At 45.7% G+C, this 19746-nt stretch overlaps 2 protein-coding genes across 2 annotated transcripts in view; one reads left to right on the top strand and one right to left on the bottom strand.

Annotated features, from left to right (window-relative positions):
• The first annotated feature begins 220 nt into the window (after positions 1-220).
• Positions 221-7128, top strand: pik3ip1 (phosphoinositide-3-kinase interacting protein 1). Its single transcript, XM_030791420.1, has 5 exons — positions 221-422; positions 874-1002; positions 1601-1717; positions 3882-4137; positions 6805-7128. The coding sequence occupies exons 1-5, from the start codon at positions 359-361 to the stop codon at positions 7010-7012; spliced, it is 774 nt and encodes a 257-aa protein (XP_030647280.1). The 5' UTR covers positions 221-358; the 3' UTR covers positions 7013-7128.
• Positions 7129-9226: 2098 nt separating this feature from the next.
• The window catches only part of limk2 (LIM domain kinase 2), a 21385-nt gene continuing 10865 nt past the window's right edge, over positions 9227-19746 (bottom strand). Inside the window, exons 4-16 of the mRNA XM_030791617.1 lie at positions 17964-18073; positions 16111-16299; positions 15891-15996; positions 14747-14955; positions 14307-14493; positions 13953-14039; positions 13576-13707; positions 12833-12889; positions 12375-12440; positions 11286-11460; positions 11134-11189; positions 10876-11033; positions 9227-10772 (exon numbers count right to left, since the gene is read on the bottom strand). Coding sequence (XP_030647477.1) covers positions 10598-10772; positions 10876-11033; positions 11134-11189; positions 11286-11460; positions 12375-12440; positions 12833-12889; positions 13576-13707; positions 13953-14039; positions 14307-14493; positions 14747-14955; positions 15891-15996; positions 16111-16299; positions 17964-18073 — 1707 coding nt within the window. The 3' untranslated portion in view covers positions 9227-10597. The remainder of the gene's footprint in view (positions 10773-10875; positions 11034-11133; positions 11190-11285; positions 11461-12374; positions 12441-12832; positions 12890-13575; positions 13708-13952; positions 14040-14306; positions 14494-14746; positions 14956-15890; positions 15997-16110; positions 16300-17963; positions 18074-19746) is intronic.

Here is a 19746-nt window from a genome sequence, read left to right as displayed (position 1 = left end):
TATTAATTTACTGCAATATGTTTATTACGTGCTAATTCGTTTTTTGGGCGCAATCACGCAACCTGGCGTAGGCGTGTGGTATTGCTGAAGCGCGTGTCGGCCGTGACGCGGCCGCGCGCTCCACTGCTGCTGCAAAGGGGAGTTCCTTAAATCGAGAGAGAGGCTGTTTACCACTCTCACACGTACTGCCGACCCGTCCCAAAGCAAAACAAGCAGTGATCTGCCGAAGAAAGAGGAGCAGTTTGACTGGTGATGAATACAGCATAGGCTCTTCTGCACCTAACCGTTTTCGCTCAGTTTGATTTAACGCGCTATGTTCTGTTAGTGTACGTTTTCCCTGACAATTTTTAAAAAAAAAATGTTCCGGACGTTTTGCTTCGTCTTTCTCCTGCTGCGAGTGGACTGTTCATCAATTATTGAGGGTAAGACCACAGAGAACATGTCTTCCAAAATACACAGTCCCTTTGTTCACGTCTGCGTACTTCATTTGTTATTTTACGTTGATTTCAATAGTTGGATTAACTGGTCGTCGAATGGCAGGTTGCCCCTGATGGCATTAAAAAGTTGAAACGTCTACAGTCAAGTTACATGGCTTTATTTGGGATTATTGCATTATTAAGAATCTGTAAAAGTAAAAAAAATATTACAGTAACAAGTGAAATGCTATTTGAATAGTAGTGATGACGAGGATAACAAAGACAGTAATGCCAATGAAACGTTCATTCGGATTTTTATCATTTTGATAACGAGGAGAAATTGTTTTTTAAGGTAGCATGCCCAATTGTGGTGGCTTTAAATCGGTCGTTTTGAACATCTGCGTGCATGTCTGCGTGTTTCAGATTATCAGCAAAATGCAATAATGTCTGTTTTCAGAATGCATTCGATCGACAGGGGTGGACTACCGAGGACAAACGCAAACAACCAGTTTGGGAAACAGTTGTCTGAACTGGAACAACACTACCAGAGATTATGACGTCACAGCACATGCGGACACCCTAACAGGTGACAGTATTTCAAAAAATGACAAACGTCAACTGTACTTTTTTATATAGTCAAGTCTACAAATGAAAGTATAAGATTTTGCAGCAGGAAATCGAGTTGGTGTGTAGGATACGACGACAAGGAGCGTCTGGTACACGCGGAAACGGCAAACCATGTGCGTTTGCGGATATTTAGTGTTTTTATAGTTCTTGCACTGTAGTGTTGAGAGAGCGTCAGAGCGCGCACACACACTTACAAACTGCTGAGTTATCATATTAGTTAATCCGTGAGAGAGGGATGTGCTGTGATCTGGACACACGCACACACACACACACACGCACGCACGCATAAGGTGAGTTACACAATGGGGAAAGTCCTTTTCAATAGTTCCCCACACAAATGACCACCACAGCACAGCACAGCACAGTTTGTGGATGGCTGGATTTTCCACGACAATAAAGCATGTTTTATTTATGACCAATGCAAGTCCTGACTCAAGTGTCGACGTCTGTGTTTGTGTCTGTGTTTGAGAGAGAGAGAGAGAGTGTTTTGTACACTGTTTGAAAATGTCCTTTCGTCTGTTTTCACAATGTTAAAGTAACTCTCTCCATCCTACCAGGCGTCGGAGATCACAGTTTTTGTCGGAATCCAGATGCATCCGGGCACCCGTGGTGCTATGTGTTTGGCACGGATGGGACGATGCAGAGAGAGGACTGTCTGATTCCTGCGTGTGAAGGTGCTTACTTTCCTCCACACACATCACAGATCCACTTCATCTCAAACTGACTGAAAACAGATCACCCGTTACTGATCTGACGTCAGATCCACACAGACCTCTGATCTCTCTGGACAACATTACCCAAAACGCGTCAGTTCAGTCAGAATCCGTTCAGGAGGCACTGGGATGCATGAGTATGAGGTGTGAGGTTTTGGGAATGGCTCTCTGTTTCTGATGAAAAGTGACCTCAGACAGAATTCCCATCCCTCTCGGAGATCTTTTTCCCTCCGTGTTCTCTGCATGGAGAACCCATTCCATTCCCACCTCATACCATTTCTCCCATCCCTCTCTCTTTCCTTTTCTGTGGATGCCCCAACAGAGCAAAGGAGGGAACACTTTTCCCTCTGGGGCCTTTGGAAGAATGTGTCTTTCTGACAGACTGTGAATTATTGCAGCTCAGTGTATTGGAGGTGCCCCAGTTTGTCTGACCCCAGTTTGACTGTCAGTCTTTCAGTAAAATGTCCTCCTAAGTTAACAAAGACACGTGCACGTATACACACAGGCACACACACACACACACACACACACACATACACTAAACCATCTCTTTATGTGATCTCTAAATAATTTGACCTAGTTTGAGTCTTTCTTTGTCCCTAAAATAGTTTTTTTTTCTTCTTTTTTTTATCCACATAAAAAAAGTCTTTTTGCATCAGTAGTCTGATGGAACCTTATTTGGCCATCAACAAATCCAGAGGCCCAAAAGTTTACTAAACAAAACCAGAGCTCAGCCCTTAAATCCTGGGAGGAGAAGAAGTGCTGAGGCAGCAGGACTACAGGTCTCCTCTGAGAGAGAGAGAGAGAGAGAGAGAGAGAAGGAGGCACAAAGAGAGAGAGAGAGAGAAGGAGGCACAAAGAGAGAGAGAGAGAGAAGGAGGTACAAAGAGAGAGAGAGAGAGAAGGAGGCACAAAGAGAGAGAGAGAGAGAAGGAGGCACAAAGAGAGAGAGAGAGAGAGAGGATAGCCATCATGGTGTCTGAGCTGAGGTAGCAGGACTACAGGTCTCCTCTGAGAGAGAGAGAGAGAGAGAGAGAGAGAAGGAGGCACAAAGAGAGAGAGAGAGAGAGAAGGAAGCACAAAGAGAGAGAGAGAGGAAAGCCATCATGGTGTCTGTGCCACTTGGCTAGAGCAGTGCTCTGAACACTTTGCCTCCTCACTAACTGTTTGTCCTGATTAAGTTAAACTGTAACTGAAGTCGCAGCCTAATCTCAGTGCCAACATCTGTTTTTTTTTCTCCTTCTTCCTTGAGAGCACGTCTGGGGCAGCTGCCTCAGGGTTGTGAGCTGCTTCTTTCTCATTGGTTGAAGTGACATTGCTGTCCATAGAGACAGTGCCTTATTGGCTGCTTCAGCCTATGACCTCACAATTTAAAAGTCCCTTAGAGTTGGTAAACAACTTTTTTTTTTGCGTGCGGGGGGAGGGAGAGGGAGGAACAGGGGAGGTTCAGCAGGTCTGGTCTCCTCCTTTCGTTAGACTGTGAGACAGAGAGAGAGAGACACAGACAGACAGACAGAGAGACAGAGAGAGTGCAGACAGACAGACAGAGAGAGTGCAGACAGAGAGAGACAGACAGACAGACAGAGAGAGTGCAGACAGAGACACACAGACAGAGAGAGTGCAGACAGAGACACACAGACAGAGAGATAGAGAGATGGTTTTAGGTGTTAATGGTGTGTGTAAGTACACAGGCCAGGACCTCTCTCCCACCAATATCCTGACAAGAAAATAAATTTGTCCCTTCATGGAATTTGCAGAGTGTGTGTGTGTGTGTGTGTGTGTTTGTGTGTGTGTAAACAGCAGAGTAAAGGTGGAGATCAGAAAGTCAGTTAGAACAGTTTGCACTTACTTACACTTGATGTGGTTGTACTGGTTTTTGTAGTGTGTTTGTGAAATTTGATCCCAGTTTTATCTGTTGGGTCAATGGAGGCCTAAAACGATAATGGTGGTATGTCCATTTACCTTAACGACAACTGTCTACCATAACCCCTAGCTGCTGGCTCTTTGGAGAGAGAGAGAGAGACAGAGAGTGAGTGAGAGGGACAAAGAGAGAGAGAGAGAGAGAGAGCATGAGTGAGAGATCTCAGGTAATGATTTTGCTGTTATGTTGTGTCGTGTTCTTTAGAGTCAAATCCACTGGTCCCAGTTGCGGACTTGGACCCCACTCCATCCTCAGAGCCGTCAGTGAAGACAGCCAAGGCCCTCCCTGCGCAGGGAGGTGGGGCCGCAGTCCAGCCAGTGATGGGGGTGAGTCAGCGAGTCAGAACGGGCCCCAAACAGAAGAAGGACCTGGGAACACTGGGATATGTACTGGGCATTCTGATGATGGCCATCATTATTATACTGGGAGCCGGCATCACTGTGGGCTATTTCTACAAACGGTGGGTATACTCAGACATGTACACACACACACACACGCAGATGTGTGCTGCACACATACTCAGACATGCATGCATTCAGACGTACATGCACCCACACAGTCACACACAAACACACACACACACACACACACACGCACGCAGATGTGTGCTGCACACATGCACCCACACAGACACACACATATTTGTTCACTCGCTGACTCTGTGGTTATGAAAAGGCTTTTTCCAGTTATTAAGCATAGAAAGATAATGTGGGTGTGGGCTAGAAATGACCCTCTGTAGGACATTGTTCCTGATCTCGGGTAAACATGAAGGTTCTAGAACACAGGAGAATTAGAATGTTCTACAACTGGACACCTGGAACATTCCAGGAAGAAATAACAAGAGCAACAGATGAGTGAAAAAGAGGGAATAGCAGAGAGAGAGAATAGTTCTCCCACGGAACTATTTTTAGCAGCCTGTTTTTGAGAGGGATCAGGAAGATGGAGGGAGGAGATGGAAGGGGGGGTGGGGGGGTGCAGAAACTGAACGGAAAGAAAGTGAGGGAGAGAGAAATGAGTCAGAGTGTTTGGCCAGGCTCCTGCTGTCCTGCAAGCCCTGTGGCAGATCTGATTATGTGTCCCTGTCTCTCTCTGCTGAATTGGCTGCTTATTCACGGATGACAGCAGAGCGGCAGATGGAGGGAAGGACGCGCGCACACACACACACACGCACACACAGACACACACACACAGAAACAGGACACTCTTATTACCCACAATGATGTAACGCCAATTCACATTCTGCGTTCTCCTCAGAGATAAAGCTAATGTCTGCTAACTGCTAAGCTAATGTCTGGTAAATAGAGGGGAATTTCAGCCACTGAGGGACTGCTAAGCTAAGATAAATGATGGCTAGACATTGTGGGGAAAGAGAGAGAGAGCGAGGAAGAAGAAGAAGAAGAAGAAGAATGTTCCTCAGCAGCACAGCATACAGGCAGAGAGGAGAGACATAGAGTGTTGGGGGTGTGGAGATGATAGGAGAGGGTTGAGTGTTAGGGGTTGTGGAGATGATAGGAGAGTGTTGAGTGTTGGGGGTGTACAGGCAGAGAGGAGAGACATTGAGTGTTGGGGGTAGGGGGGGGTGTGGAGATGAGAGGAGAGTGTTGAGTGTTGACGTAGAGGAGGGTTGTGTAACTGCATGTTTGGATGAACGAAGCGGAAACAGTGTGACATTATAGGCGTCATCTTCTTCCACTGCCATGCACACACACACACACCTGTGTCATCATCCATTTCAACACTGCTGAACTATTCATACACTCACTCAGAGAATGTGTGTCCATCTGGGTTAGTGTGTGTGTGTGTGTGTGTGTCCTTTCCTGGCTCTGAATCTGCTCTCTTATCAGCGCTGTGGATTAATGTTCTAAGCCAAAAATACTCTCACACTTGTTTACTGATACTCATCCTTCAGAGAGAGGACACACACACACACACACACACCCCTGCACACACCCACCGTGTCTCTGTGCACCCATAAGAACTCTGACCGTGTGATCATATGACTGTGCTATGAAAGGACAGACGCACTGAACTGGTCGTCCAGCACAAACTGCCCTCTCATGGTCCAGTCTGTGAGAAGTATATAAATAATGAGATTCCAGCGTTCAGTTCTCTAGGGCAGCAGAGTTTACGTCTGTGCTGTAGAGGAAAACTACATTTACTTCACTGACAAAAGTTTTTTCTTCTCCGAACACATCAGAAATAATTATTACCCACTAAAAAAAACAAACAGTCTTTGTTGCATTGGTGAATTGCACTGTGTATGCCACAGCGACATCCAATAACATGGACACAAACAATGAAAAGTTTTACCACTGGGAGCTCTGGGCAATTCATACAACATTTCTTAGTTGTCACATTTTGACGTTCAATAATTTTGTAGCCCGTTTACGTAGCCAGCGTTTTGCTTTAGCGTTCAACCAAACGCAGGAGCACCAGTGTCTGTTGCACATGTACCACAGGAAAAAACAACTCAAGCAAACAAAAAAACAAATGACCGATAAAGAAAAAGACACAAGGGAAGGATTCCCAGTTCATGTTTTGTAGCCTCAAGACTGGTCTGAGGAGTTATTTTGGGGAAACAAACTGAAAAAGGCTTTTCATCTCCTGGGCTGTCTCATGCACTGGGCTGTTGTCAGCTCAAGTCATCTAGGCTGAAGATGTGTGTTCACTGAGGCAGAACTGTGTTGGTTGAGGTTGTGTCAGTTAAGGATGAGTGTGAATTAGGGTTAAGGTTGGCCATGTATACAGGCCATGTAAATTTGGTATTTTGTGTTAAGCGATGTTCTATGCATCGAGTTGTATTTCAAGTTTCAAGTTTTATTTAGAGCCCAATATCACTGTTTACAGTCTCAAAGGGCTTTACAGGCCACAACAGTCAAAATCAAAACAGGACGCCACCCCCTGACTTAATCCTCATGGTATTTAACTATGGTATGGTATGGTATGGTATGTTAATTTGTGGAAATGGAGACTGCTTGAACTTAAGTTGCTTCGACTGAGATTTGATTTCATACTGGTCAGTTTTCACATGTTGGTTTTGATTGCAGTGATGTGTGTGTGTGTGTGTGTTTTATCAGAGGCTGTGTTCGCTGAGTGAGGTTGTGTTTTCGTCCGTTTCTCCGTGCAGGGGTCGTGACCTGAAGAAGCAGCATGACCAGCGTGTGTATGAGCGAGAGATGCAGAGAATCACTCTCCCTCTCTCGGCCTTTTCTAACCCCACCTGTGAGCTGGTGGATGAGAACACCATCGTCATCACGGCGGGGCAGACGCCCGGACAGGAGCCCGCGGAGGGAGCGGACCCTCTCATGGGCCAGGCGGGAACCCCCGGCGCGTGAACGCAAACACAAGACGTGATACCGCGAGGTCAGAGTGAAACAGAATTTTCAGAGGACCAACCGTTGGCCCACAACACACATGCACATCACCTTCCTGAAAAAGAGAGAGAGAGGGAGGGAGGGACGGAGGGAGGGAGACTGTTTTTTTCCTCATACACTCTACAGTGTCCTTGCCTCCACAGGTGAAGCCACTTTCGGGGGGGGGGGGGGACAGCAGATTCATTAGGTTGAAGAGGGGAGCAGGGGGTGTGAATGTGTGTACCGGGGACTTTGACTCGGAGAATAAGCACATTGACAAATCAGAGCATGCTCTTAATCTGAAGAACCTCCTTCATCCTCGGATTATATAATCCAGCATTCACCCTGAGGTAGTTGAGTCATTATGATAATCCAGCCGTGACAAATATGTACTCATCTAAGACGATGTATTTAAGGAAACTCATACATGGTGATGTGGTGTACATCTTTTCTAGGTGTTAACTTTGCTAATGAGACATGGGGACAAATTGAGTATCTGTGTTTAGAAGTGTACGGAGAGCATCACTTCTTTGAGACTGAAGATAATTTTAATCTGGTGTTGGCCTTTTTTTTTTTTTTAAAGAAAAAACAAACAAACAAACAAACAAAACAAAACACTCCATGAAACAGTAAGCTCTGAGTCAAGCACGAAGTGTTTTTTTTTCTTTTCTTTTTCTAATATGTAATAAAGAGGTTATAGGTGAAAATCAAATCCAGCTATTAGCAGAGATTGCCTTAGAGTTTGAGCCCTGAACGCATTACTCTATTTGTACGTGTGGGCGCGTGCGTGCCGGAGGTTTTTTGTGTGTTCAGTGGAACGAGCAAGGACACGAACTCGCGTACTCCTTCAGACAGGCAGGGACAGGTTAGAAAAGACATGCTGCTTTATGTTTGTGTGTTGGATGTCACTGCCCTAAATAATCTTAGCTGATGTACTCTGTTGAAGCGAGACTGCCGTCTGTCCGTTCCTCGCTTTAACAGTAACGTTTAAGACTAAGAATCTACTTTGCTGAGGAAAACAACAGGCTTCGACCGCAGGCTAGCGCCAGTTAAGGCATAGGTTTTTTTTTTGTTGTTGTTTTTGTTTTTGGTATGACGGCAAAGTCAGTTAATTTAAGGTCCACGGTTTAAGGTGAATTAACGCCTGTAAAACATTGTTCCAGAGGGCATGTCCCAGTGAATGTACAAACATATTTTTTGAGTTCCGTTGGTTTTACTTTATTTCAATTCAAACATGCTACGGATTGCAAACTTCAGTAATCATATGCTTGCATCACGATGTAAATGTCCGTTAGTGCTGATTTCTCTCGGCTGGGTTAGGAGCCGAATCTCTAGTCACTGGACAAATAGCTGATATCTTTCTCAGTTTCAGCTCAGTCTGTGTGTGTGCGAATGTCTGTGTTTCTCTCCTGCACTCCCTTGTTATGCATCAGAGGTATTTTTATGATTTTAAAAATACAGAGTTGTATTTTTTATGTTTGGCAGTTTTTTACTGCTGTGAGCAAAATAAATTTTGGAAACGTACGTTTGTTGTTATTATTTATGTGTTGTTATTTCTGAGCTGTGTCCGAAGAGAAAATGTACACACCCACTTGTACCAGCGGCAACAATTTCTGCAGTCAAGATCTACTTCAAAACTCACTCCACCCATACTCCCATTGTTTCCAACGGTGAGGACGGTAACATGTTTAAACTCTGCAATTAAACCCAAAGGAATGTAACGAACCCCGATCTAGAATGTTGGTTTAAAGCAAGAGCGCGACGAGGAAGGAGATGCAAACGGTAGATCTCTCCCTCACCCCCAGACGTAAGAAACTGGCTTCTTTCACCACACAGTGCAGCAGCAGGATAGCGGCAAAGGATACGCTGAATATTGCAAAATCACCATTGTGTTGGAAGCTTTATCCATGTGTACTTAAGCTGGTGAACCGGGTTACGGCAGGTGAACAACGCTGAGAAAATGTAGTCAAAACCCTGGTCAAATATTTATCTTTAAAAGGTGAGAAGCCACATTGGTAGCTTAGCAGTGCCCCCGTGTGGCGGGCACTCTCCACCGTCAGACACAAGCACTCTCCAAAAAAAAAACTTTCACAAAAGGAGAACGTTTTGTTAGATCTCAAAGTTGTTTTAATTCTTTTGACTCTGACGTCGGAAAACACTGTGGTAATACAAGTAGTAGTGGTTACAATTTTTACACATCAGTACCTTTGAAAATATGGAAAAACACAGCTTGTCGCGTTTTGTACATCTTCACATTCTGACTCAATATCTCAAATCTACGGAGTTATATTTCCCCCCAAAACAGCTCACCTCTAAGTTATAATGCAATTCTGTACAATTCTTACAAATAAGTTTGTCAAATAACAGAAATCCAGTTAGAACTGTGATCATTGTGAAGGTAGAATTCATCATTCCGACAAATCAATAATCATCGTCTGGTTTCGATAAGGGCGCGTTTCAACGGTGAACTAAAAATATACATCTTTATGGAACACCTGACGAAGCCTCAAAATTTGGTGCCACGCCCCTGCACGCGCGCGCAAACACACACACACACACACACACGATCTCTCTACCCTTGCAGCTGTTTCTTGCTCCTAAAGGACTCCAGCGTGGACATCATTTTTTACCTCCACCGTCATAGACCTGATGGAAGTTAATCAGTACCCTACTGTAACGTCAGCATTAAAGGAAAGTTTGTCAACAGAGATGCCACTAGATGGCAGTGTCGATTACGTGCCGCAGATTCACTCTCCTCTCTACCAGTTAAACGGTTATTTCTGTTAATGCCTCCAGAAGACCAGAGAGGAGTTAGTAGACTAACCGTCATTTTCGCTCCCTAGTATAATTTTACAAAACTACAATATCTGTTTTTAACTGTGCGATACTTAATTCAGACCACAGCTAATGATTAGAGAGAGAACTGACCCTCCTCCTACTGGACTAAAACACATTTTTAACAAATTTATTTCCTCATTATCTCACAAACACACCCATTCACACAAGACCTCTCATTACTGCGGTCCGACTGGTTGGATCAATGTGGATTCATTCCCCACTCATCCGATGTTAACATCACACGCACACACACACACACCCCACCTATGAACGCGTAACTACATACACATCATTATGGTGCAGCTACACAGGGTTCTGCGGTCATAGCTGTGCCTGTAGTTCGTTCACAGAGGGATCAGAGTGTTCTTATGTTGAATGGTGTCCAGATGCAAACAGAGTGAATGGGTTTTATACGATGTAAAGGGAGACAGAGCAGATCTCGCTACGTGAGCCGTGAGATGACAGAAACGTGCCAGGTGTGTGTGTGTGTGTGTGTGTGCCTACATAAATCCAGCAGCCACTGTATGCCCATGCCAACAGGGCACAGGACAGAAAAACCCAAGTTCACACGCAGCACACACACACACACCACTCCGAGTGTCCGGGATATACTCCCCGTCGTCCAGAGCCGAGGGAAAAAAACAAAAGGAAAAGTTTACTCCAGTTTAACTCATCTGTCTCCAGGAGACTTCGTGCCGACGGGGCGAGAGAGAGAGGGAGAAATGTCAGCTACGACCCGCTGGTCTCCACGTTCAGCCCGCGAGAGGATGGACTGGAGTTCCGGGGGGTGGTGCTGGTTCGGAGGTTCTGGTCCAGTTCGTCCAGTTCTGCAGGTAGTGGGATGCCCAGTTCCTGGTTCAGAGCCAACGCTTCAAAACGGTCCTCCAGTTTTTGAAACGCTGGCCTAACAGATGGTAGAAGGTCAAAAGGTCAAAGTTCATAAGGTCATTCCCAGAGAGCAGAACACTACAGGTAGGCCACACGGTCAGAAAGCTCCACCCACTCACCGGTTGTCGGGAACGAGGTCACAGCAGGCAACAGCCAATGGGAAAAAGGCAGGGGGACAGTCGTCAGGAAGGAATTTCTCTCTGAATTTCTCCACGTTAAGACCAAAATCCAGCGTCCTGGGAAGACACTCCGGATCTGCATATACCTGCCCGATAATCTAACACACACACACGCACACACGGCTGAGGTCAGGTCACACATCTCTTAATTCACTCTGTGAGGTTAACAGGTTGAAACACAGACAATGTTCGTAATACCTCACACAGCACGATGCCAAAGGAAAAGACATCCACCTTCTCATCATAGCTTTTCCCTGCAGGAGAAAACAGGGGGAGGTGGAGTTTAATAACAGCAGAGGAAATAGAGGAGATCATTCTGTCCTTTTCTCTCTCTGTGTCTGTCTCCTCACCGTTAAGCATCTCTGGAGCCATCCAGTACGGGTTGCCCACCACTGTGTACCGCTTTTTCCTGTCAATCCGACGGAACAGCCGCTTCTTGTTGTTGGGTTTGTCCGACGGCGGGCGCGTCTTCTCCTCCTTGATGAGCCGTGATAATCCAAAATCAGCCACCACAACCGTGTTGTCCTGAAGGGGTCAGAGGTCAGGTCAATCCCATGCATTATAGTAAAATGGAAACTGAAGGGTGAAATTAACTGGACATCTTTTCACAGGGGTTAAAAGAACAAGGAATAACAGAGGTGTGAAACACAAGCTCTTTTCTCATGCTAATTTATCGGATATACAATAAGTTTACAATTAAATGGTATTTCTCTGCTTCAATTCCAATGCCAGTAGGCGCCGCAAGGCCCTGAGCTCAGGGGGAGGGCCTGGGTTAAGGGGGAGGGGCTTATCGGAGTGGGCGGAGCTGTCTGAGCCAGGATTGTATAACCTGGTAATGTCACATGTGCTCTGTACCTCAGAGCACATCTGCCTCCAATATAACATGCTCTAGCATTGGAATACAGAGATTATGACATGTATCAGTACCGGAATAAGGAAACTATGACATGCTGTAGTCTCAGAATATGGAGATTATACCATGTTTTAGAACTGGAATGAGGGAACTAAGATGTAGCAAATTGAAAGAATAGAGAGATTATGACATGTTCTAGCACAGGAATATACAAATTATGTGGTTTTAGGAGAAGTACACGTAGATTGTGACATTTTGGGACAGGAGTACAGAAATTATGAGGTTCTATGCCAGGAATACAGAGACTATGTTTTCATTCATAAGTATGCAGATTGTACCATGTTTTAGAACAAGAAAGTGGGGATTATCACATGATATGACAGATCATGACATGTCCTAGTCCAGGAATACACAGGTTATGATGTTTTAGGGCAGGAATATTGAGATCATGACATGCCTTATTTTAGGAATGTTGACAATATAACATGTTTTAGTACACAAATGTCTAGTACACTCTAGTACAGATTAATGGACTTGAGTGTATCAAAGGTGTATGGACCTTTGATGGGGGATTTCAGACACATACCAGTTTAACCAGGCAGTTGTGCGAGTTCAGATCTCTGTGAATGATACTCATTGAGTGTAAGTAGGCCTGAAACAACAAACGAGAGAGAGAGAGAGAGAGAGACAGACAGACAGACAGAGTGAATATGAGACAGATTTACCTCTAGTGTTTTTCAGTGAAGTTGTCTGAGGTATTTCTGTCTGAGTATGTTTGGTCATGATGGTGATGTGGCATATTCTAATTTAGATACGCTGAATGTCTGATACTGAATTAGATAACAATACGTTTGTGCAGGAAACATACATCCATAAGTATATATATTAACATACATCCATAAGTATATATATAGATATACATATATATAGACACACACTCACACACACATACATATGTAGGTGTGTGGCTGTATAATATATATGTGTGTGTGCGTGTGTGACATTTGAGGTAAAATTTAGTGTGGTAAGTTTTGGCTAACTCACCATTCCAGAAGCAATGCCTTTAGCGAAGCTGACTCTCTGTTCCCATGGAAATGGGTCCTGGCAGAAAGAAAGGACAATGAGAGAGAGAGAGAGAGAGAGAGATGAATAACTGTGTCTCCACTCTGCACACAGACACAGAAAAACAGCAAAACACTCAAGACATCTTACATAACACACGTCTTAAGACAGAGAGAACTGAGGGCTGAAAGCCTCAGAGACTCCAGAGTGGACATACACAGAGCAGTGCAGGAATGAGAGAGATCTGTCAAGTTCTTACAGCGAAAGCACAATGCAAATGCTTCAAAACCACATGACACACAACCCACAGGAAAACAGGGGAAAAGATGAGCAGGCTTAGCCTAAGTCGGGCAGAGGATCTCTCTCTCTCTCTCTCTGTCTCTGTCTCTCTCTCTCTGTCTCTGTCTCTCTCTCTGTGTGTGTCTGTCTCTCTCTCTCTGCCTGGTGGCCAGATGTGAAAGCAAAACAGTGGAAAATAAACTTTCCTTTGAGCTTTTTCACCTGGTATTAATCTCCCCATAAACTACATACACACAACACAGTCTCTCTTTCAACACACTCACTGCTTCTGACCACCAGTGTTTCTGACAGTCAACGCGCACACACACACACACCTCTCCTATTTCTACCTTTGCATGCTTTTCAGAGGTTACTGTAGGTCAGAGAGAGAGAGAGAGACAGAGAGAGGGAGAGAGAGAAAGTGGATTAAGGTTGTGAGGACGCACCGTGTCCCGAATGAAGTCCTTCAGTGTTCCTCCCTCAATATACTCAGTGATTAAATTCAGCTTCTTATCCTTATACAGAACGCCGATAAACTTCAGCACGTGTGGGTGCTCCAGGCTACGCATCACTTTGACCTGAGAGAGAGAGAGAGAGAGTCAACACGACGCAGTTCTCATTTCAACAACAAACAAACAACATCTAAACAACTAACAAACATGATAATATAACCCAGGGCACTAGAACCAAGGCCGTACAGTTGCTGTGGCACCAGCCTGCTGCCTCTTTTTCTGAATTAAGAGACACGACGCACGACAGAGAGACAGAGAGACAGGGAGAGAGAGGGAGAGAGAGAGAGAGAGAGAGAGAGAGAGAGATTCACCTCTTTCAGGAATGTTTTCTGCGTCTCTTCATCACAGCGGATAAGTTCCTTCATCACCATCACCTCTCCAGTGGCCTTATGGGTCACCTGATCAGAGCAACACATACCGAGTCCTTACAGAGACGCACAGAGTCCTTACAGAGACGCACAGAGTCCTTACAGAGACACGTTTTTTAAGAGGTGACTGGACAATATTTTGACTTACTACTGAAACAATGGAATCAGCACTGGAATTAGTAGTGGAGTCAGAATTCAGCTGGTGTTGATAAAACAGCCAGTACTAAATCAGAGGACCAGCAGATTGGTGTTTACAGTATGTTCGGTAGTGCGATCAGACTTCATCCGTGTTCTGACCTTGATGGCTTGTCCGAAGAATCCCTTCCCCAGGACCTCTCCGTGGATGAGGTCGCAGGGTCGGAATATCCGATGTGAACAGGAGCTCGCCGAGCGGAGCGATTCGGATCGGCCGATGTCTCGCGACAGGATTGGAATTTCTTTTGGAGACGCTGGGCCAGGAGACTTACAGATACTGTTACTGCGTCTGCGTTCATAAACATTCATACGCAGACATGAAAAGAAACTGTGGGTTTGGGCTAAGGTTTTATTATGATACTAATACAACATCATTATAAAAGTCACATATACATATACACATACTCGTACACATATACATATCCACTGCGTAAACCATATCTACGCCACAGCAGATGGATTGGGATTAGATTTTAAGATAGTGGTACAGATGCCAAAGTTAAAGATTGGGGCTGGGGGTTAAAGGTCATGTTGGGCAGTACCTAAGCGACCTCCGCTTTAATGTGCCGTCATCCACGGTGACCGTCTCCAGAACGGCGGGTGGAGACGAGAGCCGCATGCGGGAAGCGGCCGGCATTCCCAGAGGACTGTGGGGCGGGCCCAGTCTGAGCTTGTCCAAACGCTGCCTGACTGGATCATACTCGATCAACAGCCGCAGCGTCTGACTGGTCCGGTGTATGAGATCCTCCACCTGAAACAGCCAATCAGAATTCTCCTGATCAGAGAAAAATGGTTTGTGTGACATGACTGTTGTTCTCTCTCTCTCAGGGCTGAGGCACCAAACTTTCATAAAATCAGTCATTCAGCACACATCACACAAAGAGACCGACTGTCTCACTGCACAGTCTGAGTGTCTCACTACAGAATTTCTCAGAGGGACTGCGCGGTGAGACAGAGTGAATGCGCGGTGAGACAGAGGGACTGCGCGGTGAGACAGAGGGACTGCGCGGTGAGACAGAGGGACTGCGCGGTGAGACAGACGGACTGCGCGGTGAGACAGACGGACTGCGCGGTGAGACAGAGGGACTGCGCGGTGAGACAGAGGGACTGCGCGGTGAGACAGAGAGACTGCGCGGTGAGACAGAGGGACTGCGCGGTGAGACAGAGTGAATGCGCAGTGAGACAGAGGGACTGCGCGGTGAGACAGAGAGACTGCGTGATGAGACAGAGGGACAGTGCACTAAGATTCCCCAGCGCCGCTGTGCAACACTATATTTCCGTGGGACTGTAAAGACCTGCAGAACGGTGCGACCGTGAAGACCAGTTGCGCGGTGAAATCTGCGCGGAAATAAAATGTCATTTGTAAACGAATGCAGAGAATGTGGAGCACGCTCCGCAACGTGCCAAAACTCTCCCACGGCAGGAATGCTGGGACTTTGAGTTGTGTGGTTATGCAACGCTTTCACATCACAATAAAAATGACAGATCTCACACAGTGTGGCACACACAGCCTGCCCTGCAGCTCCGTAACGTTCTGAGTGAATTGTTGTTGACTGTTTAACGAGAACATCCATACCTATTCAGTGCCAACCGCCCAAGCACGCACGACCTGACCACACCCTGAATCATCTACCTCTGTCATCAGGTGCCTTCTTTAAATGTCCAAAAACAACAACAGCCACTCACCTCCTCCTCCATCAGCGTTCCCACCGGGAGACCGTTAATCTCCAGTATCCGATCCCCCACGTGGATGGCATTCCGAACTTCCGGGCTGATGTGCATCCCTCTGACCCTTCACGGAACATGGAGACAAAGACGCTCAGAGCACAGGCTGGCTCTGTGTGTGTGTGTGTGTCTGTGTGTGTGTGTGTGTCTGTGTGTGAGCGTGAGCGTGAGGGAGACTCACTCTTTGACCTGTACGCTGGTATTGTCACTGCTCCGGCCTCGAGTGATGCTGACCGAGAAGCCTCTCTTCCCATTGGCTGCCGCAGGCATTGAGAGCAGCGTCACCGTGTGAGGCACGGAATCCAGAGAAGAGTCTGGAAATCGCTTCTCCAACATCGGAGTCAGAACCTCCTGCCTGTAACATTTACCACTGCAGAGAGACAGAGAGCGAGAGAAAGAGAGAGAGAGAGAGAGAGAGAGAGTGAGAGAGAGATTAAAAAAATGACACACTGAGGCCAGAGGCTTTCTTTACTTTACTTTCCAACTGGATCAATATCACCCCAGTCACACAAAATAATCACACACATTCCTGTCCATTTCTACGTACTCTTCTGGAGAGAGACTGTAAAAAACTCAAACAAATTCAACAGGAATGTTTAAAAAAAAAAAAAAAAAAATAGGAGGCATCCCCTCAGAGTTCCTCTCCTGTAACAATAAGGAAAAAGGTCTCCTCCTCTAGGGAGAGAAGGAGGAGTGCTGTAAGTGAACAGTGAGGTATGTAACAGTCTTTCACAACCTGAGGAACAGACGCTGAGTCTCTCATGAACCTTTTACTCATCCCCTCTTAGGGGCGAGGAAAAGACTCACCCCTTTTACTTATCTTTATGTGATTATTGCTGTTATGATGGTCATGGGCACTCCCCCATTCCTCTGTCACTGTTTTCCTTGTTAAGATTAAAAATTAAGATTAAATTTCCGTGATTGCACACACACACACACACACACACACACACACTGTGAGCGGTGAATTTGACCTCTGCAGTTATCGTATCCTTACACACCAGTAGTGAGCTGGGGCTGCCACGATTAGTCGAGGTAATCGATGACGTCCACGATGAAAACGCGTGTCGACAGCAGTACTTTAAAACGACGCATCGTTTTTTGGTTTTCATTTTTAGGACTTTATCTTTTCGACTTCTAAAACGCTTCAGTTCATTTGCTGTTGCTAGTGCTGCCACGACCGACTATTCTTCTGTAGATTAATCTACCAACTAGTCAAGTTGAGTAGTCAAAAGATTAATCGACTTTTTGGCTCGTTGAAAGATTAATCGACCAGACTAGTCGGTAGATCAATCTATAGAAGAACAGTCGGCAGCAGCGGCCCTAGCAGCAAGTATGTAGTGAGATTAAAGAAAAATGTTTGTTATATTTTAGAAGTCAAAAAGGTCAAGTCAAGTCGACGTCATCGATTACCTCAACTCACCATGGCAGCCCTAGAGTGAGCACACACAACCACTGGGCGCAGCAGCAGCGGGCAGCCAGCCTGCGCCCGGGGAGCGGTTGGGGGTTAAGTGCCTTGCCCAAGGGTGCTTCAGCCGTGGATGTTTTCCTGCCGGTCCTAGGACTCAAACTGGCGACCTTTCGGTCACAAGCCCACTTCTCTAACCCTAAGGACCACGGGCTGCCCCACACCTCCCCTGTTTCCCTATACCCTCTTACTTTGTTTCCTTGTTAGTTCCCTCCTGTCAGTTCACTACTGACATTTAATGTCATAAAAATGATCTGCTTTGGCAACTTTCCATATGTTAAAGTCATGCAAATAATGTTGGTTGAATGAAATGGAGAAACAGAGAGACAGACAGAAACACAGAGAGGGAGGGAGTGGGAGTGAGAGTCAGAGAGAGAGAGACAGACAGAGAGAGAGAGAGAAAGAGAGAAGGAAACTGAGAGAGAGCAGGACAGATATACCAGGGGGTCTTACCAGTAGAGTTTGGAGTGTTCCACCAGAGAGAGAATGAGAGTGAGAGAGAGAGAGAGAGAGAGAGAGAGAGAGAGAGAGAGAGCGAGAGAGAAGGAAACCTAACAGGGTCTTACCAGTAGAGTTTGGAGCGTTCCACCAGTGTGTAAGTGTCTCGGTCCTCGATCACAACTTTACAGCTTATACACACAAAACACTCCGGGTGGTATTTGTATTCTCCAGCCACCTAAACACACACACACACAGCCCACAGTTAACACAGTCTCACAGCGAGTCCGTCTCTCTCTCCCTCTCCGTGTCTGTGTGTGTATCCGTAGAATGTTCTTTTCCTGCAGTAACAGCGTTCCAGTCTCTGACTGTCTCAGTCACACCTGCTGTTCTCTTAGCTAAACTTGCTCGTTATCAGCGATGATGTCACCATCTACCTCCAACCCCTCCCTGACCTTAAAATTACATAAAATTACACCCTCCCCTTCACAAACACACACGCATGCGCACACACAAACACTCTCTCTCTCTCTCTGTCTCTACGGCTGAGTGTTGTTTTGTCTGTCTCTCCTTTTCTCCATTACACAAACAGGCTTATTAAGTCATTCACGCTGTAATCAGGGCTAGGCTAGTCTTAATCACGCTGTTCTGTTTTTCTGCAGAACTGGAGCGGAGTGAATAGTCTTAGGGGCAGTGACACAGCCGCATGCACCTACACGCCCGTGCACACAACCTCAGAGTCATTCATTTACCAGCAAAAGCCTCCCAACCCCAAGGCTAGCGCCCTTAACGCCACGGCTAACTCACTAGCACTCAGGCTAAGGCTAGCACACAGACACATGCCGCGCTGCCCTGGAGGAAACACACTACAGATCAAAATTAGAGAACAACTTATATTTTCCTAAATTTCAAAGTCACTGCTTATCCCACTTTAAAGTGATCCCAACACGAATAGAAGGGATGTAGTTGAAGCGAATTTCATAATTCAAAAATATTCCACATCACAATATAAAAAAAAAACTTAAATGAAAAATTTGAAAAGGAACTGTGATCAAAATTAGAGAGCGCTTTGGGATACTTCACAGTTATTGGTGCCAATCTGACACCTGGTGCTAATTTCCTTAATTATCTGACAAAGCCTATTTATCTGGCGACACTCGTGATCATTTTGCAGGATGGCGAACTGCTCCGAGGTTCTGATTCAAGATTCAAGAGTTTTATTGTCATGTGCACAGCAAAACAGGCAGTTACACTGTACAATGAAATTCTTACTTTGCTCATCCTCCTTTACCAGACGAGTGTGAATAGACAATGTATAAATAAGTAGAAAAAAATCTTATATGTAAGACGATATAAATAGCAAAAGAACTTATAGAAAAACAAGAGAAGTGAGGTAGATGAATGAATGTGCAATGTCGCAGTATGTGCAAGGGGGCAGAGAGCAGCAGTGACCAGAACCCTTAGAATGAAACCTTTCCACAGCCGCTCCGAGGAGACTGGAACCCTGCCGCAGCAGGCTGTTCAGGTGAAGGCCAAAAGGGCAACCCTTTCAGCCACTGCAAGTGGAGCTGGTCGTTCCAAGAGTGTACAATACTGAAACTTTACAATGACACTAATTCATTCAAGGCCCCCAAAAAATGCGGGAATCTCTGGTCGATCACTGGCAACAGAAGTTATGGCTAAGAAACCTGCTACGGTGACCGGGCTGAGGGAGAGACTGGAAGAGGAGTGGAACGAGGCCAAACCAGAGCAGTGTGACAAACTGGTGATGTCCTGCAGGCCCAGATGTGTGCTGAAGTCATTCAAAGCCAGGACCTCCACACTGCCTACTAATGTTTGAAAGCTGTAACCATCAAAAATTTTGTTTGTAAACTTCTTTTCTGCTACAATGGTTACTGTTCGTTAAATTTT

The sequence above is a fragment of the Chanos chanos genome, chromosome 14, assembly GCF_902362185.1.
Source record: "Chanos chanos chromosome 14, fChaCha1.1, whole genome shotgun sequence".
Classification (NCBI taxonomy): Eukaryota; Metazoa; Chordata; class Actinopteri; order Gonorynchiformes; family Chanidae; genus Chanos; species Chanos chanos.
The sequence above is the reverse complement of the archived record's forward strand: the minus strand, read 5'-3'. Positions and strand labels throughout refer to the sequence as shown.